The sequence below is a fragment of the Cherax quadricarinatus genome, chromosome 2 (assembly GCF_038502225.1).
Source record: "Cherax quadricarinatus isolate ZL_2023a chromosome 2, ASM3850222v1, whole genome shotgun sequence".
Taxonomy (NCBI): Eukaryota; Metazoa; Arthropoda; class Malacostraca; order Decapoda; family Parastacidae; genus Cherax; species Cherax quadricarinatus.
Window position 1 is genome coordinate 18,135,389 of NC_091293.1, and position 26,360 is coordinate 18,161,748.

At 39.3% G+C, this 26,360-nt stretch overlaps 1 protein-coding gene across 5 annotated transcripts in view; it reads left to right on the forward strand.

Annotated features, from left to right (window-relative positions):
- Nucleotides 1-26,360, forward strand: part of LOC128687663 (eukaryotic translation initiation factor 2-alpha kinase 1-like) — a 337,432-nt gene that overhangs the window by 146,689 nt on the left and 164,383 nt on the right. For all 5 annotated transcript variants that reach the window (XM_070087473.1, XM_070087464.1, XM_070087478.1 and 2 more), the window contains one exon: nt 24,154-24,379. In XM_070087473.1, the coding sequence (XP_069943574.1) occupies nt 24,166-24,379 (214 nt within the window). In that variant the 5' untranslated portion in view covers nt 24,154-24,165. The remainder of the gene's footprint in view (nt 1-24,153; nt 24,380-26,360) is intronic.

Genomic DNA, 26,360 nt, shown 5'->3' on the forward strand with positions numbered 1-26,360 from the left:
GGTAAAAACCAAGGAGTTGAAATAAGAGTGGAGAATGTCATTCAGAGCAGGTTGAAAAAGAACAAAACATGGGTACATAACATAGAGAAAAGGGTAAAGGAGGACGAGAAAGCTAGAGCAGGAGCTCACAAAAATGAAAAAAAGGAAGAAATACTCATAGATGAAAGAAAACAAGAAAAGAAAATTCAGATCAGGTGGCAGAACTTGGGAAAGACACAAAATCAGTAAATATAGGTAGTCAAAGCATTTGCAGATATTACTCAAAAGGTATGTGCCTATATGGCAGAGCTTGCTGGAATAAACACAAAAGAAAATGTGCGAACATGTTGAGAAAGGGAAAGTGTCACTTTGACTAAGAGTACAGGTATTTCCACCCAGTAATGTTCAAAGCTTCAACACAGTTCAGAGAATGTTATGACCTGAACTGCCCAGACCATCATGTAAAAGGAATGCGGTGCTACAGAGAAAGCAGAGAAAAGGAAAATGAACAGCAATATTTTTTAGACATAAAGAAAAATGATCAGACCAAAGAAAGAGATGAGGGGAAATGCAAGAGATGGGACAGATAGGCAGCAAAATGGGACATACCAAACCAGGCATCAGCCCATAAGGGCCAAATACACAATCAAATACAAAGTCAGTACTGGAGAAACCAGGGGTTGTGCACCAGAGGCCATACCAGGTAGTACATCACCAGTGGTGCTAACAAAGCACACAGCAAAACAAAACATTCCAAATGGTAATTTCTGCTTCATATTTGCAAATATTCAGGGTCTGAAATCAAATAAAAGCGAAGAAGTTAGTTATGTCAATGGGCTCTTGTCAGAAGCAAATGCCATGTTTGGGGCATTTATAGAAACATACACAAGGGATATTTTGGACGGAGAGATAAAGATAGAAAACTGTAACATGTATAGATGTGATAGAATTAATAGGTCACAGGGAGGACTAGGACTCTATGTAAAAGATATTTTCTGTTGCACAGAAGTGCTGAACTCTACGAATGATATAGTAGAAATCCTAGGCATTGAAGTTATAAAAAGGAATTTGGTAATTATCCTAGTACATTAGACCGTCATTTAACCCTTTGAGGGTCTGTCCCGTAGATCTACGGCTTTACGTTCAGGGTCCAAGCCGTAGATCTACGTCGTGAGCTCAGCTCACTCTGATAAACTGTGAGTGGTACATTTGGGCCTAGATATGAGAGAATACATCTATGTGGTATGTGTGCACCACATAAAACAGTTCCTGCAGCACGCTGTGTATAATGAGAGAAAAAACTGAAATCATGATTTTTCGATTAAAACAGCGACTTTGCAGTGTTTTTTCGTATGTTTTTTATAGTTCTATTTGCGATTTCTTGGTCTCATTTGATAGAATGGAAGACATATTACAGAAATAGAGATAATTTTGATAGGGTTTAGCATTGGAAATGGCTTGAAACGGAGCTCAAAGTAGCAGAAATATTAAATTTTTGCCGATATTCAAGAGTACGCAAACGACCTCACACGTCTAATACACGCCAGCTGGTGGGTCTAATATGCATTCACAAATATGGTGATGATATTTATACAATTATTACAGTATTGCATAACAGTAAATCTTCTATTTTTTGGTGTGAATAAAAATTCATTATGTGAATAAAAAATCAAAATGGAATTTATTTGTAAAGCCTCAAAACGTAACTAATGAACAGAGGAAATGTTAATTTAGTTCCAGGAATACCTACATTGTTTATTCTGGACCCTATTTTGAAATTGGAATATTTTGAACTTTGTGTTAAATTGGCCAAATTAACAATTTCCGATCACTTTAATTAGTAGTTGAAACAGTTGACTTGGCGATTTCTTGTGCTCAATCGATAGAATAGAAGTAATACTAGTGAAATAGCTAAGAATTTGGTTGACTGGAATAATGTAATTGGCCTAAAATGGGAGTCAAATTCGGCAAAATCGCCGATTCGTAAATATCGCTGACACATCAAAATTCGCGAGAGCATAATTTCGTCAATTTTCCATCAAATTTCGTACTTTTTGTTTTATTACCTTCACAAAAAGATTCTCTACCATTTCATAAGAAAAAATAAAAAAATTTTTTTTTGAAAATTCTTGGACACTGGGGCACCACTTCAGATTTGGGCCTTGGACCCTGAAGGGGTTAACACGGTAGTTACGTTCCTGAAAATGCTGTGTTAGGTAAAATCGTGTTAGATGAGCTGAAGAACTTAGGGGAAATACAGTGGACCCCCGCATGACGATATTAATCCGTTCCTGAGAGCTCATTGTTATGCGAAATTATCTTTATGTGAATGAATTTTCCCCATAAGAAATAATGGAAATCAAATTAATCCATGCAAGACACCCAAAAGTATGAAAAAAAAATTTTTTACAACATGAAATATACATTTTCCTACACACAAAGAGAAGGATACATGCACAATAGTAGAGTAGTACATGCACAATATATATTGTGCATGTACTACTCTACTAAATGAAGAATAAATGACACTTACCTTTATTGAAGATGCAGCAATGACTGATGAGACACTGTGTCCTGGGAGTGCCTTTTCCTCCTGAGTACTGTAGGCCCTGTTTGGCATTTTCTTCCAGAACAGGCTTTATCACACTGTGTATGCCACTACGATTCTTAAATCTCTCAAACCAACCTTTGCTGGCTTTAAATTCACCAATATGAGCACTAGTTCCAGGCGTTTTTCCCTGTTCACTTGGGTGTTAGTCGACTGGTGTGGGTTGCATCCTGGGAGACAAGATAAAGGACCCCAATGGAAATAAGTTAGACAGTCTTCGATGACACTGACTTTTTTTGGGTTATCCTGGGTGGCTAACCCTCTGGGGTTAATTGTTTCTTGGTATTCTCAATAAGCCACACCAACAACGGTGCTACAGCAGCAGCAGCAGCAGCAGCAGCAGCAGCAGCTGACAGTGCTACAGCAGCAGCAGACGATGCTACAGCAGCAGCAGACGGTACTACAGCAGCAGCAGAAGCTGACGGTGGTACAGCAGCAGCAGCAGCAGCTGACGGTGCTACAGCAGCAGCACCAGCTGACAGTGCTACAGCAGCAGCAGCTGACAGTGCTACAGCAGCAGCTGACAGTGCTACAGCAGCAGCAGATGATGCTACAGCAGCAGCAGACGGTACTACAGCAGCAGCAGCAGCTGACGGTGGTACAGCAGCAGCAGCAGCTGACAGTGCAGCAGCAGCAGCTGACAGTGCTACAGCAGCAGCTGACAGTGCTACAGCAGCAGCTGACAGTGCTACAGCAGCAGCAGATGGTGCTACAGCAGCAGCAGACGGTACTACAGCAGCAGCAGCAGCTGACGGTGGTACAGCAGCAGCAGCAGCTGACGGTGCTACAGCAGCAGCAGCAGCAGCTGACAGTGCTACAGCAGCAGCAGTTGACCATGGTACCACAGTATTTCGATAATATTTCTCACCCTTTTTACCACAGGGTTGGCACTAGAAGCTTTCTTGGGGCCCATGGTCACTTATTTTGCAGATAAAATCACCAAAAACGCTGTAATAATACAAAATGTTCCGATTGTATGCTTGGATGTTACCGCGCAGGCTGGCTTGTAAACAATGCCACCGGCGGAACATGAGGCCTCACATAGACGCGTCTCGGACGAATAGTGTTGAGCGGGTTTTTTAGCGGTATGCGAGGCAAAATCTTAGAGATAAAATGTATCAGTATGTGGATTTAACGTTATGTGATGCCAATGGTATGCGGGGGTCCACTGTATAGGGTTACATTCCTGGGAGCCCCAAAAAGCCAAACAACTTTTTTTTAGTTCAACAGATCTTACAAAATAAAAGTGAATATGTAATTGTAGTTCATTATTGTGATGTATTATGTTGTTTTTACTGCTTAAGATTACAAATGCAACAGAACTAATAGTATTTCTTACCTTAAATTGTGGATGCTGGTGTTCGTGGATGATTGTGGAGAGAGTGGAGAGTTATGTTGTGGTCCTACTGGGCTGAGGTGGATGGTAGAGGTTCTGGTACTGAAGTTGATAGTTGTACTGGAGTGTGCATAAATTCTGTAGTGGTTTCCTGTTCTATTTTACCCTACAGTACATTATACAATTAACAGTAAGGCATCAGCTGCTCTAGACACCGTTTCAAGGTCCTCTTCATTGAAAAAATCTAACTTTAAGTCATTCAGTAAGTTAGTCAAGTCAGTAAGTCAATGAAGTTAGTAAGTCATTCAGTCAAGTCAGTACATCATTCAGTCAAGTCAATAAGTCTTCAGTCAAGTCAGTAAGTCAGTAAATTAGTTAAGTCAGTAAGTCAGTCATTCAAGTCAGTAAGTCATTCAGTCAAGCTCGTATATTCGCCTCGTTCTTTTTGTATGAACTGATGCTTCATTAAGGCCATAGGCCCTCCCTATATCCACCACATGTGAGCCACTCCTAAGCTTATCTAATATCTCGATTTTCTTCATAATTCCTAGACTTGAACACTTAAACCTTTTCTTGTCACTTTCAGCAACACTTGTGTGCTTACTGGGTGCCATGATTCCTTGGCAGATTTAACAAATGGCAATGAAGATATGTACAATGTATGTAAATAAACACTCTGAGGTTCCTGAGTATCATCGTCCTACACGCGTATGAACCGAACTGAAGGCTGGGAGGGTGGCGGGGGAATGGCGGTAGGTCTCTCCCATTGACTCAATGGTGTAACCCACCACGGGCGACCGGGCTATACCCGAATCGTGCCAAATAAACTCATTCTAAATGACGGTCTACTTTGTATAAACCACAATCAGCAACTGCTGAGAAATTCACAAATCAGTTAAGATAGATGGCTATCTGGATAGGCTAGAAAATCCCACACCAAATATTTTACTCTTTGGAGATTTTAATCTCCCTCATGTTAAATGGAAGATGATGCACTGCAATGTTATACCAGAAATATCTCTGGGAAGCACCCTGGCTCAACAGGCACATACCAGGGAACCGTTGAGGCTTTGTGAAAAGTACTCACTGAACCAACAGATAATTGATCCCACTAGAAATGAAAATACCCTGGATTTGATATTCACAAGCAACGAGGAACTAATCAGAGACATAACAGTTACAAAAACAATATTCTCTGATCACAACATCATAGAAGTTCAAACAAGTATTAATCCTTAAACTGTCCACAAGTATTAATCCTTAAACTGTCGCACCAAATTTGAAGGAATTTATTTATTTATTTATTTATTTATTTATTTAAAAATTTGAGCACACATACAGAGGTACAAAAAATACAGATAAGAGCAGCATGCCAAAGCCACTTATACTATGCATAGCATTACGGGCTGGCTTAAAATTAACTTAAGATGAACTAAGCAATGATGACATCAGTGATAAAACTTTAATGTAAACAGATTACTATAAAGCACAAGTGAGTATTACGAAGACAGGTCATATGGTTGTATGCATTGTTGTACATTCAGTAGAATGGAGTATTCTGTTAGGTAGTGTATTTAAAAAATAATAAAGTTAGATTGGGTTTTAGGTTTAACATTTATGTGATATAATTGTGAGAAACATTTAAGATATACAATTTATAAGGTTCAGTTATTCAGTATTTATTTGGTTTTGGGTGAGTAAGTGATCTTTGAGAAGAGACTTGAATTTATAAACAGGTAGTGTTTCTTTTATATTTACAGGTAATGAGTTCCAGATTTTAGGGCCTTTTATGTGCATTGAGTTTTTGCATAGTGTGAGATGGACACGAGGAACATCAAAGAGTGATCTGTGCCTTGTGTTATGGTCATGTGTTCTGTTGAGGTTGGCAAGGAGATGTTTGAGGGGAGGGTTAATATCAGAGTTAAGTGTTCTATGTATGTAATAGGTGCAGTAATAAGTATGGATGTTTTGTATGGTGAGTAGGTTTAGTGTATTGAATATTGGTGGAGTGTGCTGCCTATAGTGAGAATTTGTTATCATTCTAACTGCAGCCTTTTGTTGGGTAATTAGTGGTCTGAGATGGTTACTTGTTGTTGAGCCCCATGCACAAATTCCATAGGTGAGATAGGGGTAAATAAGAGAGTGATATAGGGCCAGGAGGGCTGACTGTGGAGCATAGTACCGTATCTTCGATAGTATGCCTACAGTCTTGGAAATTTTCTTAGAAATTTGTTGTATATGTGTATGAAATTTGAGTCTATTATCAAGGTGGATTCCTAAGAATTTTCCCTCTGTTAGCTTTGTGATAGGTGATCCGTTTATCATTATGTTAAGAGGGACATCTGTAGCTCTGTTACCAAACTGAATGAAGTAGGTTTTGTCAATGTTTAGTGTAAGTTTGTTAGTCCTCATCCAGGTAGATATTTTCTGTAATTCGGTATTTACAGTATTGGCTAGCGTGACTGGGCTCGGGTGGGAGAAGACGTATGTAGTGTCATCTGCAAATAGTGTGGGTTTGAGTAATTGCGAAGCATTTGGTAGGTCATTTATGTATAGGAGAAAGAGAAGAGGGCCAAGGACACTTCCCTGTGGGACACCAACTGTAATTGGTTGTGCAGAAGAGTTTGCCCCATTTGCATACACATATTGGCTTCTGTTGCTGAGGTATGACTTGAGGTAGTTGAGGGAGTGCCCTCTTATACCATAGTGTGACAATTTTACGTGGAGCAAGTCATGGTTAACTGTATCAAAAGCTTTACGTAAGTCAATGAAGATCCCCAGTGGGACTTCTTTTTTCTCTATTGCAGTGTATATATGTTCTAGCATGTGTATAATAGCATCATTAGTATTTTTATTTGGCCTGAATCCAAATTGGCAGGGGTTGAGTATGTTTTGGGAGATAAGGTAGGAGTAGATTCGTTTATGAATTAATTTTTCGAAGATTTTTGAGAGAGGGTGTAAGTTGGATATTGGCCTATAGTTATTCAACTCTGTTTGGTCTCCTCCTTTGTGGATCGGGGTGACCCTTGCTATTTTGAGTACTGTAGGGAAGGTGGAGGATTCAATGGATTTGTTAAAGAGTGTTGCAATGATTGGTGATAGCACTTGTGACACTTTTTTGTATATAAAGGGTGGTAAGGTATTTAAATCTCCTGCCTTGTTTTTTAGCGTGTTGATAATAAGGGAGACTTCGTATGGGTTAGTCGGAGCTAGGAACAGTGTGTTTGGGTAGTTGCCAGAGAGGTAGTCATTTGGTGGGGTATCTGAGTTTGGGATTTTATTGGCAAGGTTTTGTCCTATAGTGGAGAAGAAGTCATTGAGTCTGTTTGCTGTTTCTGTTGGTGGGAGTTGGGGTTCATCTGATTTTGCTAATTTTATTTCGCTATTTCGTGATATCTTTTTTGTTCCTAGAATTTCTGATAGGGTTTTCCAGGTCTTTTTTATATCACCTCGTAAGTTGGATAATCTGTTCTCATAATACAATTTTTTTGCCCTTCTTATCAGGCTGGTTAGGATTGACGAGTAACGTTTTGTTTGGTCTCTGGTTATGTGACCCATTCTGTACTGTTTTTCATATTGGTGTTTTGTATTTATGGATTTGAGAATGGTGGGTGTTAACCAGGGACTGTTCAGTCTCTTAGCTGTCATCTGTTTAGTTTTTTTAGGGCAGTGCTTGTTATAGAGGTATTGGGTCTTTTTTAGAAAATTATTAATGCATTCATCAATATCTGTATAGATTTCTAGCTCAGTGTGCCAGTCAATGTTTGCTACTGCTGTTCTGAAGTTATTAATGGCTGCCTCATTGTGAAGTCTGAAGGTGACTTTAGTAGTGTCTTGGGGTAATTTACCAAGAGTTGTTATGAGAAAAGTAGGGTAGTGGTCTGTGGTATTATCTGTAATTATGCCTGATTTTAAAGGGGATATGGTGTTGGTCCAGATGTGGTCAAGTAGGGAAACACTAGTCTCTGTAACTCTTGTAGGTTTTGTTACTGTTGGTAGCAACATACAGTTACTCATTGTGTTTGTGAACATAGATACATGTATATGTTCACTTGCGGTGGGCTCTGACTGTAGATCAACGTTTTATTTTTCATTCCTTCAAATTTGGTGCGATAGGCCTGAGTCACCTAGACATGAAAGAATGGGTCTGAACTCAGTGTGCACACTATGAAAAAATCGAGGACCACTTAGTACCTTGTGAGAGCACCAGTTCAATTGAGCGCCAGCTAGAGCAAATAGCGTGGCAAACACCAGTGATTCACTGATGTCATGTCATATTAACACTCACATTTTAAGAGGAAAGTAAAAATAGGTTAGATAAATGCATGAGCGGGTGTGGGTGAGTGTGAGTTGGACCTGACTAGCTTGTGCTACTGGGTCAGATGTTGTGCTCCTTCTTTCAGTGGATGTGACCTGACTAGGTGGGTCATTGGTCTAAACCTGGGGGTGACATGGACCTGCTTTGCATGGGCAAGTAGGCCTGCTGCAGTGTTCCTTCTTTCTTATGTATTCGGCTGGCTGGCTTTGGCTGTCTGTCTGTATCTGTCTATATCTCTGTCTATCTCTATCTCTCTCTATTTGTATCTCTGTCTGTCTATATCTTGTCTGTTTATATCACTGTCTATTTGTATCTCTGTCTATATGTCTGTCTCTCACATGTACTCATAAAGACAATTATACATAATGTAAATTACCTAGGATAACCCAAAAATTCCAGGCTAGGTGCTGTACAGTGTTTGTAGACATAAGACATAAATAAACATGATGCAAATAATAGCAGTGTCACTTGCTCAGCAATCAGGGAGTGGCACATACACCACAAACCAACAGGTTTACTAGCCGGTTCCTGAGACAGAGACAAGCAGATGGGAAGACAGACACATAGGCAGACAGAAAGACAGATAGGCAGAACTAGACAGACAGATAAGCAGAGCTAGGCAGACAGACAGATAGATGTACAGATAGACTAACAGACAAACATACAGAGACATGTTTGTGTGCAAGAGTAAAAACATATAAAGGCAAGGTTCCCCCTCCAGCAGCGCATATTCATCAAATGTCACTTGTTATCTGATGCTTGTCATAACACCATTATTCAAGGAGTTCATATTATGCTCCAGGCACACACACAAGACAGAAAGACAGATAAGCTGAACTGGACAGACAGATAAGCAGAGCTAGGCAGACAGATAGACAGATGTACAGATAGACTGACAGATAGATGTACAGATAGATATACAGATAGATAAATGTACAGATAGACAGACACAGTCAGGCAGACAGATATACTGACACAGACATACAAAGACATGTTTGTGTGCAATAGTAAAAATATGTAAAGGCAAGGTTCCCTCCAGCAGGGCACACTCATCAATTGTCACTTATCTGACCCTTGTCATAACACCATTCTTTAAGGAGGCTCATATTCTAGCATGTCTAAAACATTGCTGGGACCTATAAATACTTTGTATATATTTCTAGACAATAGTATATGACCAGGGCAGGTGAAAATGTTCACCTGTCAGTGTGATTGTTACAATTTGAGTACTATTTCAGTACCTAATATTAGTGTCAGAACAAAAATTGGCTATGAAATCACAAGAACTATTATAAGTTGTAATTATCGGAACATAAAAATTATATAAGCTAAAATAAAAACGACAAAAAAGGTAAATTGGCAACACTTCTGCAAGCGGCAGGACTGGATGTTGCCGTCAGGTGAGCATTCAGAGGCAACTTCACGGTCTTATATCTCGGTAAGTACTGGTCCTAAAAAAATTTTTTTTTTGGTCTTATACCACACACAAAATTGCCCTCTTTAATTTGAAAACAAAAAACTTTTTTTTTTATTTTTCAAAATATTCGGAGTGCCACGCAGGTGAACGCAGATCTATGTTTGGACAGTTTAAGGGTTGGTTTAGAAAGACACATAAGCAAACACTATAACATATTTATTAGAAAACGTTTCGGTCCTGGGACCTTGATCACTTCTAACATACAGAGGTAGAAAGACATTATATATATAGGCGGAGAGGCGTCTACACTATCCCTTGTGGGTTCTGTCCCAAGAAATATGTAGGCGAGACAGGCAGAGATCTTGCAGTCCGCCTGAATGAGCATCGAAATGCCTCTAACAGAGACGATGTAAGGTACGCCTGTGTCCTCCACAGAGACTCCACGGGGCATTTGATGAACTGGAACGAGGCACAACTCGTTCTCACCGAACCAGACCTCAGACGCCGACGGTGCCTAGAAGCCTCACTAATCACCGTCACCGACACTATAGAACGCAACACTGGAAACTACAAAATTTCAAAAGCATTGGCATACATGATACTTAAGCAGCACCAACCCAACAACACAGGAGTCACATGATTTCATCGTCTACCCGTCCTCATCATAGGTAGAGGTTGTTTTGATAAGGACCTGCCTCGCATGGGCCAGTAGGCCTTCTACAGTGTTCCTCCATTCTTATGTTCTTATGACATTCCTCAGGTCACGTGCGTCACATCTCACTCTCCGCCTATATATATAATGTCTTTCTACCTCTGTATGTTAGAAGCGATCAAGGTCCCAGGACCGAAACGTTTTCTAATAAATATGTTATAGTGTTTGCTTACGTGTCTTTCTAAACCAACTTGTCGGTATTTATTACCAAGGTTTATACCAGTTTAAGGGTTAACTCAGGGTTATGGAACGGCATCACTAATGTTAGAGATGGGATGTTCAATAAGTTTTATTTTAACATCCATAGAATTGACTGGGAAAAAATAAACCAAGAGCTATCAGACATATCCTGGGAATCATACATAAGCACCCTAAATCCCAACCAGTGCCTAGAGAAGCTGAATATAGAAGTACGTATACAAGGTATGTATGAAGCAAGTACCATTGAGAAAACCCAGAAGATCAGATATAGGAGATGGTACAGAAGAAGAAAATGGGTTACTGAATTGCTTAAAAACACAAATATGCTGCAACAGAGGAAAGATTGTTTTAGCCAAAAGATCACTGAGTTAGAGCAAAAACTTTGGATGTCATACCTAACAGAAGAAGTACAAAAGGAACAAAGGGCCATACAGGATATTGCAAGAAACCCAAAATATTTTTATTCCTATGCAAAATCCAAGCTAAGAACTACCTGTAGAACTGGACCATTATTGAGTGGAGATTCGTATACTGACGATGAACAGGAAATGAGTGAAATCCCAAAAGAACAGTACGAGTCAATGTTCCGCAACCCACTATTTATTTTTTTTATTATCACACTGGCCGATTCCCACCAAGGCAGGGTGGCCCGAAAAAGAAAAACTTTCACCATCATTCACTCCATCACTGTCTTGCCAGAAGGGTGCTTTACACTACAGTTTTTAAACTGCAACATTAACACCCCTCCTTCAGAGTGCAGGCACTGTACTTCCCATCTCCAGGACTCAAGTCCGGCCTGCCGGTTTCCCTGAACCCCTTCATAAATGTTACTTTGCTCACACTCCAACAGCACGTCAAGTATTAAAAACCATTTGTCTCCATTCACTCCTATCAAACACGCTCATGCATGCCTGCTGGAAGTCCAAGCCCCTCGCACACAAAACCTCCTTTACCCCCTCTCTCCAACCTTTCCTAGGCCGACCCCTACCCCGCCTTCCTTCCACCACAGACTGATACACTCTTGAAGTCATTCTGTTTCGCTCCATTCTCTCTACATGTCCGAACCACCTCAACAACCCTTCCTCAGCCCTCTGGACAACAGTTTTGGTAATCCCGCACCTCCTCCTAACTTCCAAACTACGAATTCTCTGCATTATATTCACACCACACATTGCCCTCAGACATGACATCTCCACTGCCTCCAGCCTTCTCCTCGCTGCAACATTCATCACCCATGCTTCACACCCATATAAGAGTGTTGATAAAACTATACTCTCATACATTCCCCTCTTTGCCTCCAAGGACAAAGTTCTTTGTCTCCACAGACTCCTAAGTGCACCACTCACTCTTTTCCCCTCATCAATTCTATGATTCACCTCATCTTTCATAGACCCATCCGCTGACACGTCCACTCCCAAATATCTGAATACATTCACCTCCTCCATACTCTCTCCCTCCAATCTGATATTCAATCTTTCATCACCTAATCTTTTTGTTATCCTCATAACCTTACTCTTTCCTGTATTCACCTTTAATTTTCTTCTTTTGCACACCCTACCAAATTCATCCACCAATCTCTGCAACTTCTCTTCAGAATCTCCCAAGAGCACAGTGTCATCAGCAAAGAGCAACTGTGACAACTCCCACTTCATGTGTGATTCTTTATCTTTTAACTCCACGCCTCTTGCCAAGACCCTCGCATTTACTTCTCTTACAACCCCATCTATAAATATATTAAACAACCGCGGTGACATCACACATCCTTGTCTAAGGCCTACTTTTACTGGGAAAAAATTTCCCTCTTTCCTACATACTATAACTTGAGCCTCACTATCCTCGTAAAAACTCTTCACTGCTTTCAGTAACCTACCTCCTACACCATACACTTGCAACATCTGCCACATTGCCCCCCTATCCACCCTGTCATACGCCTTTTCCAAATCCATAAATGCCACAAAGATCTCTTTAGCCTTATCTAAATACTGTTCACTTATATGTTTCACTGTAAACACCTGGTCCACACACCCCCTACCTTTCCTAAAGTCTCCTTGTTCATCTGCTATCCTCTTCTCCGTCTTACTCTTAATTCTTTCAATAATAACTCTACCATACACTTTACCAGGTACACTCAACAGACTTATCCCCCTATAATTTTTGCACTCTCTTTTATCCCCTTTGCCTTTATACAAAGGAACTATGCATGCTCTCTGCCAATCCCTAGGTACCTTACCCTCTTCCATACATTTATTAAATAATTGCACCAACCACTCCAAAACTATATCCCCACCTGCTTTTAACATTTCTATCTTTATCCCATCAATCCCGGCTGCCTTACCCCCTTTCATTTTACCTACCGCCTCACGAACTTCCCCCACACTCACAACTGGCTCTTCCTCACTCCTACAAGATGTTATTCCTCCTTGCCCTATACACGAAATCACAGCCTCCCCATCTTCATCAACATTTAACAATTCCTCAAAATATTCCCTCCATCTTCCCAATACCTCCAACTCTTCATTTAATAACTCCCCTCTCCTATTTTTAACTGACATATCCATTTGTTCTCTAGGCTTCCTTAACTTGTTAATCTCACTCCAAAACTTTTTTCTTATTTTCAACAAAATTTGTTGATAACATCTCACCCACTCTCTCATTTGCTCTCTTTTTACATTGCTTCCCCACTCTCTTAACCTCTCTCTTTTTCTCCTTATACTCTTCTCTCCTTGCATCACTTCTACTTTGTAAAAACTTCTCATATGCTAACTTTTTCTCCCTTACTACTCTCTTTACATCATCATTCCACCAATCGCTCCTCTTCCCTCCCGCACCCACTTTCCTGTAACCACAAACTTCTGCTGAACACTCTAACACTACATTTTTAAACCTACCCCATACCTCTTCGACCCCATTGCCTATGCTCTCATTAGCCCATCTATCCTCCAAAAGCTTTTTATATCTTTCCCTAACTGCCTCGTCTTTTAGTTTGTAAACATTCACCTCTCTCTTCCCTGATGCTTCTATTCTCCTTGTATCCCATCTACCTTTTACTCTCAGTGTAGCTACAACTAAAATGTGATCTGATATATCTGTGGCCCCTCTATAAACATGTACATCCTGAAGTCTACTCAACAGTCATGTACTCAACACGTACATGTACAAGGCATACAGGCCTAGCTGACATCGGTGACATACTACTGTGAAAATAAAATAGAAAGCCACTTGTTATGCTGAGTATTTCAAGAAAATTAGGTCAGTGTCCTAGGATAACACCCACACTAGTCTGCTAACACCCAGGTACCCATTTACTGATGGGTAAACATAGACAACAGGTGTAAAGAAACATGCCTAATGTTTCTACTCTGGCTGGGAATCGAATATTTACCAAAAATCATATATGGCTAACCCAAGCCAGGCACTAAAAATAAGCCTCGTTGACTTTTTTGGGTTATCCTAGGTTCTCTACACATACGCTGCTATGTGTGATAATCTATATATCAAAGTTTATTCTCTATAAGGATAACAATGCGGGGTTTACAGATTTTGGTTATTGTGTGGTTTTCATGTAGTAAAATACTAATTACAGAGGGGGCCACTTGAACACCTAGCATGGCTAGGCATTTCGGGCAAACTTACATTAATTCTTATAACAAATTGTGGAGTAAGTTGACTAAATACTAAGTGACAAATACTAGTTTGTGAGTTTAGCAATGTGAATGCTTTTGTTTTGGCACAATACATAGTTTCTATATTGGAGTATCATAGGCAAACTTATGACTTGTTAGAGAAAATAACTTTTGTTTCATGTTTATGATGCAGTACGAGTGTATATCACAGTTAGCCCTGTGCTACACTCTGTTTTCTCTAATATAAGCCAGGATAGGAGAATGGTATTTGTATACCATATCCTCTTCATACCTCCGTCGAACTACTCGGTGTTATGCCAAATATTATTTATTCTGGAGTATTTAACATGTTTTATGTTATTTATATTGTTTATTATGTCATTTTTGATCAATTATGATAGGCAAATAAGCTGTAGTGTTGTTATTAGCATAATAATAAAGCATATTCTCCTGCTTCATGAGACTGAGTTCATGACAACCGACAGTGGCTTCAAAGCCACCTTATCTTTAATGGATAATGTACTGTGTAGGTGCTTTACATAATGAGAAATATTTCTTTTATTCATTGGAACCATGGCTAGGGCTAAAAGTAAGCAGGTTAATACAATAAATGGAGAAAAAGAAATTGGAATGACTTAAGCAGCAAGTAGCGCACACCAGGGTTAGTGCCGTACTAGTACGCATAAATTCTAGCGCCTTCAAATCTAGAGAAAGAAAGCTGGTAGGCCTACATATGAAAGAATGGGTCTGTGTGATCAGTGTGCGCAGCATAAAAAAAATTCCTGCAGCACAGTGCATAATGAGAAAAAAAACTCCGACCGTGTTTTTGGTTTAAAACAGCGACTTTGCATTGTGTTTTCATATGCTATTTATGGTTGTATTCTAGTTTTCCTGGTCTCATTTCATAGAATGGAAAACATATTATGGAAACTGAGATGATTTTGATTGGTTTCACAATGAAAAGTACCTTGAAATTGAGTCTAAGTAGCAGAAATGTTCGATTTTTGTCAAAGTTCAAAAGTAAACAAATCATTCCACGCATCCAATACACGTCAACTGGCGAGTCTAATATTCTTTCACAAGTGCGCTGATATTATTTATACCATTTCTACACCATTTCTACACTAATGCAGTAGTCTGCATAACAGTAAGTCTTCTATTTTTTGGTGAGAATAAAAATTCAAAGTGGAAAGCAAAAGAAATATAACAGAGGCCTGGGGACGTGACTGATGAACAGAGGAAATGTTATTTTAGTGCCAGGAATGTCTGTCTTGTTTATTCTGGACCCTATTTGGAAATTGGCATCTTTCAAAATTTGTGTGAAATTGGCAAAATTGCCAATATCTGACCACTTTATTGGATAGTTGATATCGATAAATGGATAGTTTCTTGTACTCATTAAATAAAAAAAAATGGAGTTCTAGCGAAATAGTTAAGATTTTTGTCGACTGGTACATTGGAATTCGCCGAAAATAGGGCTCAAAGTTGTCGAAATCGCCAATGCGTAAACATCATGTTCTAAACAACATACACCAGCTATTCACAAATTTAAATATACAGTAGACCGTCATTTAACACAAGTTCATTTGGCGTGATTTGGGTATAGCATGACTGAAGAATTGCAGCACAATGTTATGTAACACGTCGTAAAATTAATTTAACACTATTCAGTTTGTGGGAAGGGAAAAAAAATCCCTTTTCCTCAGGTGGCCGCCTTGTTGTGGATCACCCCGGGAGACCTCCTGCTGTCCCCTGACACCATCCCAGCATTCGTACTTCATGTGTGTCCAGTCCAGTCCTTCTGTGCTACTAGCTAGCTGTGTTTGTGAATTGTGTTTTGATCTTTTAATTACTATATCTTGTATCTGCCAAGCAGTCAGGACACCCAGTAGGCATATCAATGTTGCTGAAAGTGGCAAGAGAAGGTATAAGCATTTAAGTCTTAGAATTAATGAAGAAAGCAAAGATATTAGACAAGAGATAACCGTAATGAAGTGTTACTTTGTACACATAAAAAGAGGTAAACATGAATTTGTGTGACTGACTGACTTACTGAATGACTTTAAGTTAGACACTCCAGTACAACCATCAACTTCAGTACCAGAACCTTTACCATCCACCTCAGCCCAGTAGGGCCACAACATAACTCTCCACTCTCTTCACAATCATCCACAAACACCAGCACCCACAATTTAAGCTAAGAAATACTATTATTTCTGTTACATTTATAGTCTTAACCATAATACATTGCAACAATGACCTACAATTACATATTCACTTTTGCATTTGTAAGATGTGGAAGCCTAAAAAAAAGTTGTTTGGCTTTTTTGGGGCTCCCAGGAATGTAACCCTATTTTAACCCTTTGACTGTTTCAGGGCCCTCTCTGAAACTGTCATTCTATGTCGCCAAATATTCGAAAAAAAAAAATTATTTTTTCTTATGAAAATGTTAGGAATATTTTTACTAGTGTTTTAAGCCTAAAAAAAATTTTTTGCCATCAGTACTTACCGAGATATAGAGCCGCAAAGTTTGCAGAAATTGACGTGTGTATGGCAACAGCGGCGACTGCCGCCCACCCGGTATTCTTTTATTTACTCTAATTCAAAGGTTTCTTGCATTTTTCAATATTTTTCTTTTCCAGGTAACTTATGTGGCCTGTGAGACCAATGTAAGGTGCATTGTTCAAATATACACTCATTATTTACAACACAATAACAGAACAAACTTTATCACTATTAGTTTGTGTATACACTTTGTTTACACAAACAAACAATACAAAACAATGTTTATTACTATTGTTCCATAATATATATACATATGTACAGTCACTAAACACGTTCCTAGAACTGCTGCAGCTTGTGGAACTCTTTGAAACATGGGTATATGCAGAGGGGCACTTCACACTCCTCACACATAAAACGAGTGTCTCTGCGTGTTTGTGGGCGTTTTGTGGTATGCATACATACATAACACCTCTTCTGAGCATTTTTCTTGGCAGTAGTAGGAGGCAGTTGTATGGGGTAGTGATCACCAGGCCTCATACGAGATGACATCTGTGGGCGCTGGTCTATTGCAGGAGTTGCTCCTTTGTACTTTGCAATTATTTGTCTGATTACTGACAGGCAAAATTCACCATATTTTGGTGTTTTGTTGGTCTTCAACTTGTATATGTTATAAGCATTTAGCATAGAGATATCAACAAGATGGAAAAAAAGTTTGATATACCACTTATAACTCTTGCGTACACAGTCTGCAAACCCAATCTGCATGTCACATTTGTCCACTAAGCGCATATTGAGGTTGTAGTCCATGACAGCTGCAGGCTTTAGAATGGGTTCATTGGTCTCTCTGTTGTCCCTGCCACTGGGTACCATTTCGTTTGTGTGAACTGATGTCAACAATGTGACATCACGTTTGTCATGCCACCGAAATGCCATGATGTCACTGGCAGCAAAGGCTTGCACCTCACCTCTGCGAGTGCCAGCGTCGAACCTTGGCATATGTTTGCGATTACCACGCACTGTGCCACACACGTCTGTCAAGTTCACTCGCAAGAAATCACTGAGTAAGGGGCTTGTGTACCAGTTATCAGTAAATAACATATGCCCCTTACCAAGATATGGTTCCATCATTGTTCGAACCACATCACCAGAGATACCCAATAACTTCATGGTATCTCTCAAAGTATTACTGCCAGTGTACACAATAATATCTAAAACAAGACCACTTCTGCAATCACACAGTACAAATAGCTTTATACCAAAGCGTTTCCTCTTGCTTGGTATATATTGCTTGAATGAGAGTCTTCCTTTGAATAAAATCAAGGACTCATCAATAACAAGCTTCCTGAAGGGATAAAAATACATGCAGCACTTTTGTTTCAGGTACATAAACACATTTCTTATCTTATATAACCTGTCGCTTCTGTCAGGCCTGGTTTTGTCTGAAAAGTGTAACATACGCAACAGTATCAGGAAACGATTGACACCTATAATGTCACTAAAACCTGGAGTTGAAATCAGGCGATCTGTTGTCCAGTATGTGGTGACAGTGTGCTTATACACATGTGGCATAAGCATTATTGTGGCAAAAAACAGGTGCATCTCTGCCACAGTTGTCTCCTTCCACTTGTGTAGCCGTGATTTTGGTGAGAGAATTGTATTTGCCATGGTGTATTCACAGTATGTGTTGGTTTCCCTGACAATGATGTCCATCAGGGGTTCATCGAAGAATAACTCAAAGCAGTCCAGTTCACTGGCATTGTTCCCAAGTGGACAAGATGGCTTTATTCCACTTTGTGTTTCATCAAAGTCATGGGGACTGGGAACAAACTCGTCACCGTCCTGCCAATCCCAGATGCGGTCTGCTGGTGGGGTCTGGATATTGTACCGTGGTTGTGGCTGTGGTTGTGGCTGTGCAGGTTGTGGTGGTGCAGGTTGTGGCAGTGTGGGGTAGGGTGAGGCTGGTTGTTCTGCTGAGTCAGCCGCGTGGCTAGTAGCATGGCCCGGTGATGGTGCCACATGGGCCGTGCCACCCTCACTGTCACCACCACTGCCTCCTCCCTCACTGTCACCATTCTTACCCATCGTTACAATATCGTCATCTTCACTATCAGGTCGTGGTGTTGGGCCACGGGATGTGCTCCCAGAGTTTCTCCTTCCCCTTGGAACAACATATGAAACACTACCAGACCGCATGCTACGTCGTACATACTGGCGCTTCACTGGGGAATATTCACTCTCACTGTCACTAGAACTGCTTTCAATGACTTTGAAATCACTATCACTATCACTATCACTGCTATCATCAGGGTGTTGTACATGACCAAATAGTTTCCTCTTTCGTCCTGGTACAGGCGAACGTGAACGTGAACAAGCCGGCACAGCACCAGAGGTCGAAGGTTGTGGGTCATCTGGGTTTTCGTCACTATTTACGTTATCCTGGGCACTTTTTTCGGTAACACTCACTTGAAAACCCTTGAATTCACTGTCACTGACACTTTCATCGCTGTTAGAGCTATCACTTGGGAACAAAAGACCTCCAATCCGCCGAGGAGTGAGGAACTTCTTACCGAGAGGCATGGTGAAAATGGACTGACAACATGGCGTTCCCACAATGCACCGCTAGGTCCCAGATTTTTTTCACAGGGTGCACACCGACCACTGAGACCCATTCTCTCCCGTGTAGGCCTATCAGGCCTTTGGCGCTCGATTTGAAGCCGCTAGAATTTGTGAGTATAAATACGTCAGAAACATTGGCTCGTAAGACGTATTTATACGTCGGAAACAGTCAAAGGGTTAACCATAAGTTCTTCAGTTCATCTAATATGGTTTTACCTAACACACCATTTTCCAGAACATAACTACCGTGTTAAATGACTGTCTACTGTATTCAACACAAAACACCTTCACCTATTACTATGTATAATTTATATACATGATACTCAACACAAATATTAACCCAGCACTCAAATTCTTCTTGGAGAGCTACACACAATACAATAGGGCCTCGCTTTATGGGATTTTGCCTTACGACATTCTGCTAATACGGCGATTTCAAATTATGACCAAAATTTGCTATATGGCGAGCGGTCTTTCAAATATGGCACACCCCACTAGGTTTGTTTACATTCTCTATGAGCACATATCTATTATTTCTGGAAATTTTCCAAAACTTCAAGTGTTTCAAAGTTATTGCATATTTTATATTACTCTGATAATTATACTTATGTGTACCTGTACCTAAATATACTTACACACTGTGCTGGCATGCAGGTGCACATTAAAATCACTAAGAGTTTCTCTACTCGACGCCATATAATAATCTCTTGGGTACATTAAATGTCGTATAGTACATTAATATAGACATTTCCATTAACCCTTTCAGGGTCGACAGGCCCTCTCAGAGACTTGTTCTCAGGGTCGGCCAAATTTAAAAAAAAAAAAAATATTTTTTATGAAAAGATAGAGAATATTTTCCCGATCATAATGACACCAAAAGTATGAAATTTGATGGAAAACTTACGGAATTATGCTCTCGCGAAGTTAGCGGTCTTGACGATGTTTACGCATCGGCGATTTTGCCCATTTTGAGCCCTATTTTCGGCCAATTCCAGTGTACTTGTCGACAAAAATCATAACTATTTTGCTAGAACTCCATTTTTTCTATCGAAGGAGTACAAGAAACCACCCATTTACCGATTTCAACTATCCAATACAGTGGTCAGAATTTAGCAATTTTGCCAATTTCACACAAATTTCAAAAGATGCCAATTTCTGAATAGGGTCCAGAATAAACAAGAAAGACATTCTTGGCACTAAAATAACATTTCCTCTGTTCATTAGTCACATCCCCATGCTCCTCTTACATTCTTTTGCTTTCCACTTTGAATTTTTATTCTCACAAAAAAGTAGAAGATTTACTGTTATGCAGACTACTGCATTGGTGTAGAAATGGTATAAATAATATCAGCGCACTTGTGAAACAATATTAGACTCACCAGTTGACGTGTATTGGACTCATAGCATGATTTGTTTACTTTTGAACTTTGGTAAAAATCAAACATTTCTGATACTTTGAGCTCAATTTCAAGTTACTTTTCTTTGTAAAACCAGTCAAAATCATCTCAATTTCTGTAATATGTCTTCCATTCTCTAAAATGAGACAAGGAAAACTAGAATACAACAATAAATACCATACGAAAATACAGTGCAAAGTCGCTGTTTTATTCCAAAAATACGGTCAAAGTTTTTTTTTCTCATTACGCACTGTGTGCTGCAGGATCTTTTTTATACTGCGCACACTGACCACATAGACCCATTCTTTCATATGCAGGCCTACCAGCTTTCTCACTAGATTAGAGGGCGCTAGAATTTAGGTGTACTAGTACGTCAAAAACCCTGGCGCGTAAGCCTTACTAGTATGGCCGAAACCCTGAAAGGGTTAACCCTTAAACGGTCCAAACATATACGCTCACGTGAGTAGCGCCCCAAACATATATATACGTTTTCTTTGTCATTCATTCAACATTGCCATAATAAGCCTGAGTCACCTAGACATGAGAGAATGGGTGTGTGCACTCACTGTGTTTCATATTAAAATAATTGGGGATGCCTGGGTACCATATGCTCTTTTTTCCTTTTAAAAGAAAAGATTTTTTTTTCCTCAAAAAATTTGGGGCGCTACGCGAGTGAACGTATATATGCGTTTGGACCGTTTAAGGGTTAATCCATCTATGATATTTTTTTCAAAATTATATAATACGCATGCTGTGTAACATATAAACATGATACATACACCAACAGTATAAAAATTGACATAAATATGAGATTTGTTTACTAAGCGATTCGTGGGAGTTGGAAGAATTACGTTTTCTCTAGTCAAACACCAGTAACTTAACTAGAAATTTATTCATTTCGTATGCCTTCACTCTATCTATAGGTACACCTACCATCCGACTTACGACCTGCTCGACTTACGACCGTGTTTTTTATGCCAAATTTCTGGGAAATAAACAACTATTTGTGTTGTACACAGTGTTTATCCTAAACCTTACAATATAAAATACAGTACTAACAGCATAAAAAGTAAAGTAAAACATAAAAACAATAAAATAAAGTCATTACAAAAATGTTTTGTTGATATTCAGTAGTAAAGTTCGACTTACGACCATTTCAACTTACGACCGGTTTCTCGGAACCGAACTCGGTCGTAAGTCGGATGGTAGGTGTATTCACAACTTTTGTGGGTTTAGTGCTTCTGTTTTATTATGATTATAATAATAATAACTTGTAATAATAATATGTAATAATAATAATAATTTGTCAGAGCATCATTCCTTCTAAAAATTACATGAGAATGGAAGTGTTGGTCTTTCTTTATTCTACTGTACCACTGTGGAGACAACTGGTACACAATGTAAAGTGTTTGTATTATGATAAAAGCTTTACAAATATGGAAATGAACGTGTATCAGCCCACCTGCCATGTTTGTCTGTTTACATAATCTCCGGCTCTGTCCTCTCTCATTTACTTGTTCTCTCTCTCATTTATTCATTTTTATATCGTTTATTCGCCTCTCATCCTACATTAAGACTACAGATATTTTAAGGTAAGTAATGAGTGTACTGTATATGCATTTTATTGCTCTAGGGAGCTTTAACCCTTAAACTGTCCAAACGTAGATATAGTACATTGACGTGCAGCAGGCCCTGAACGTAGATCTACGTTTTTTTTTTTTACATGCTTTCAAATGGGGAGAATCAAGGTCAGAGCGCTACGCACATGAATGTAGATCTACATTTGAACAGTTTAAGGGTTAATTGTCGTAGTGGGTGGGGTGGCCAGGCAGGATGCCATACCTCCCACACGACTTACTACAAATAAATACTTTTCACCTCTTACCTTACATTAAGATTACAAATATTTTAAGGTAAGTAATGAGTGTACTGTATATGCATTTTATCACTCTAGGGAGCTTTAGGCATCATTGTAGTATATTATGTGTGGGTGGGGTGGCCAGGAGGTCTACCATACCTCCCACACCTGACTTTTACAATAAATACTACTAACCTTTTGCCCTACATTAAGACTACAAATATTTTGAGGTAAATAATGAGTGTACTGTGTGTGTGTATTTTACTTCTTATTGTTTTTTAATGCCTAGTTCTATTGCTAACATAATATATGTTAATGTAAACTTGTTATCTGGCATTTATATGCTTTTATATTTGGGAAAAATGGCGTTCTGCTTTCTGGCAATGTCTACTTTCCGGCAGTAGCCTGCAACCTAACCTGCCATATAAGTGGGGCCCTACTGTACTTTGACATAATGCAAGAAATGAGTATCCTTTTGATAGATGACGTGTTAGACTCAACCTTTTCAGATACTCAGTGCAAATAACAGGCCCAAAAATATGGAACTTTATACCTGAAGATGGGAAAAGTATCCAATTTTCTAGGTGCTTAAAAATGTTGTTATAAAACACTTGTTAATTTTTGCTATTTCAACATTCATGCCATACTGAGCTCGGCCATGGGCCAGGCTCGTGTGGTGCTTGCCTAGTCAACCAGGCTGTTGCTGCTGGAGGCCTGTTGCCCCACATATCCATCACAGCCTGGTTGATCTGACACCTGGTGAAGTTAGTTGTCCAATTTCCTCTTGAAGACTTCTACACTTGTTCCGGCCATGTTTCTGATATCTTCTGGTAAGATGTTGAATAGTCTGGGACCCTGGATGTTAATACAGTGTTTCCTTATTGTTCCCACCACACCCCTGCTCCTCACTGGGTTTATTTTGCACTTCATCACATATGTTTATTGCCACTATGTTATCATCCCCCAGTAATTATTATACCTAGATATATCATTCTAGTTGTGTTTTACTATCTCTATATATTTTAAAATATTATATAATGTGTAGCATTCAAATTATCTCAAATTTCATCTCTTCATTGTCAAGTAGTGTTGTATACTTAGTCTACTTTTAATTCTCTACATTACCAGGGGCTTTCTACAAAGTTTATGTATTATATACTTCTCGGAAGTAAACAGTTCAATTTAATTTAGTGTATCTGAAATGACTAGAAATTTTTCTTGAATAAAATTGAGCAGTGTGTAAGTTCTGTAAAGCAAATTTTCAGGGCGATGAAATCATGCACAAAAAGTAAACCATTAGTCTTTTTATTTGTTTTCATTCTGTCTTTCTTTGGGTCTTGCCAATATTGTTAGCTGGAGTTGGTACCAGTGATGGTGCTGCTGTTATTTGAACTGTTCTTGTGATATCTGGGGGTCACTATTCTCATGGCCTTGTCCTAGACCAGACATCCTTGGACCAGGGTTGTAGTCTGTTATTTAGTTTACAAATTAGAAGTTGTAATTGTTATTTTCTGTGTTGCTCTTATACTTATTACAATTTTTAATTTAGTTGTATATTTATTTCATTTAATTTTCTTGCTCAGGACTTGTGACAAATGATGAGACGAAGATCATCTAGACGTGTTGTGGCAAGTGATCGACACACACGTGCTGAGACAGGAGTAGCAGACCAAGCAGATCCTCTGTCTGCTTCTAGCAGTTCTGCTACAAACTTTGACACATATGATAGATATAGACTCTACCTTCAATTTTGCCAGCAAGATGCCCTGCCTCCACTTCAACCAATTACATCATTTTCGCCCATGCAAAGTGAGTAGTGTTAATATTTTTAAGGACCACAGCAGAGGTTTGAGTAGTGATTCATATTTACTGGTGAATTATGCCCCAGTTTTGTTTATGGTTTTGAAAACCAAGACACACAAGGAAAGCTGCATGAGCAATATATCGTATCCTCGAAGAACACGGAACAAGAGGTAATACAGCCTCTCCCCACTTAGTGATGTACCACAGTGGACCCTCGGGTAACGGCATTAATCCATTCCAGAGAGCTTGCCTTTAACCGATTTTGCCTTTACCCGAATTAATTTTCCCCATAAGAAATGGTAGGAATCCAATTAATCCGTTTCAGACAGCCAAAAGTATTAACAAAAAATATTTTTTTTAAAGATTAAATATAGATATACATACAGAAAATAATGACAAATAAATATAAAGCACTAATAAAATGGATAAATGAACATAGAGCATCACACCTTTATTGACTCTTGTTGGTGTAGGAGGTAGGTAGGAGGCAAGAAGAAGGAGAGTTTATTATGCTTCAGTATGATGCTAATATCATCTCTACGGCTTATTTATCTATCATAATTCATCTAATATGACATAATAAACAATATTAATAACAAAGAAACATGATATATACTCTAGCATGAATAAAATGTCATAATGTGTGAGAGGAGTAAAGTGATGTAAGTGGTGTTGTTGGGTTTATAAAAGCCACTGAGAGAAGCCATGCATAGTGGTGGTGGAGGTGGAGGCACCAGCAGAACCCACCAACACTATCACACTTAATGTATGTACATGTAATTTATATGATAGAGTGGATAGGGGAGAAATGTGGCAGATGTTGCAAGTATATGGAATAGGTGGTAAGTTACTAAATGCTGTAAAGAGTTTTTATGAGGATAGTGAGGCTCAGGTTAGGGTGTGTAGAAGAGAGGGAGAATACTTCCCGGTAAAAGTAGGTCTTAGACAGGGATGTGTAATGTCACCATGGTTGTTTAATATATTTATAGATGGGGTTGTAAAAGAAGTAAATGCTAGGGTGTTCGGGAGAGGGGTGGGATTAAATTATGGGGAATCAAATTCAAAATGGGAATTAACACAGTTACTTTTTGCTGATGATACTGTGCTTATGGGAGATTCTAAAGAAAAATTGCAAAGGTTAGTGGATGAGTTTGGGAATGTGTGTAAAGGTAGAAAGTTGAAAGTGAACATAGAAAAGAGTAAGGTGATGAGGGTATCAAATGATTTAGATAAAGAAAAATTGGATATCAAATTGGGGAGGAGGAGTGTGGAAGAAATAAATGTTTTCAGATACTTGGGAGTTGACGTGTCGGCGGATGGATTTATGAAGGATGAGGTTAATCATAGAATTGATGAGGGAAAAAAGGTGAGTGGTGCATTGAGGTATATGTGGAGTCAAAAAACATTATCTATGGAGGCAAAGAAGGGAATGTATGAAAGTATAGTAGTACCAACACTCTTATATGGGTGTGAAGCTTGGGTGGTAAATGCAGCAGCGAGGAGACGGTTGGAGGCAGTGGAGATGTCCTGTCTAAGGGCAATGTGTGGTGTAAATATTATGCAGAAAATTCGGAGTGTGGAAATTAGGAAAAGGTGTGGAGTTAATAAAAGTATTAGTCAGAGGGCAGAAGAGGGGTTGTTGAGGTGGTTTGGTCATTTAGAGAGAATGGATCAAAGTAGAATGACATGGAAAGCATATAAATCTATAGGGGAAGGAAGGCGAGGTAGGGGTCGTCCTCGAAAGGGTTGGAGAGAGGGGGTAAAGGAGGTTTTGTGGGCAAGGGGCTTGGACTTCCAGCAAGCGTGCGTGAGCGTGTTAGATAGGAGTGAATGGAGACGAATGGTACTTGGGACCTGACGATCTGTTGGAGTGTGAGCAGGGTAATATTTAGTGAAGGGATTCAGGGAAACCGGTTATTTTCATATAGTTGGACTTGAGTCCTGGAAATGGGAAGTACAATGCCTGCACTTTAAAGGAGGGGTTTGG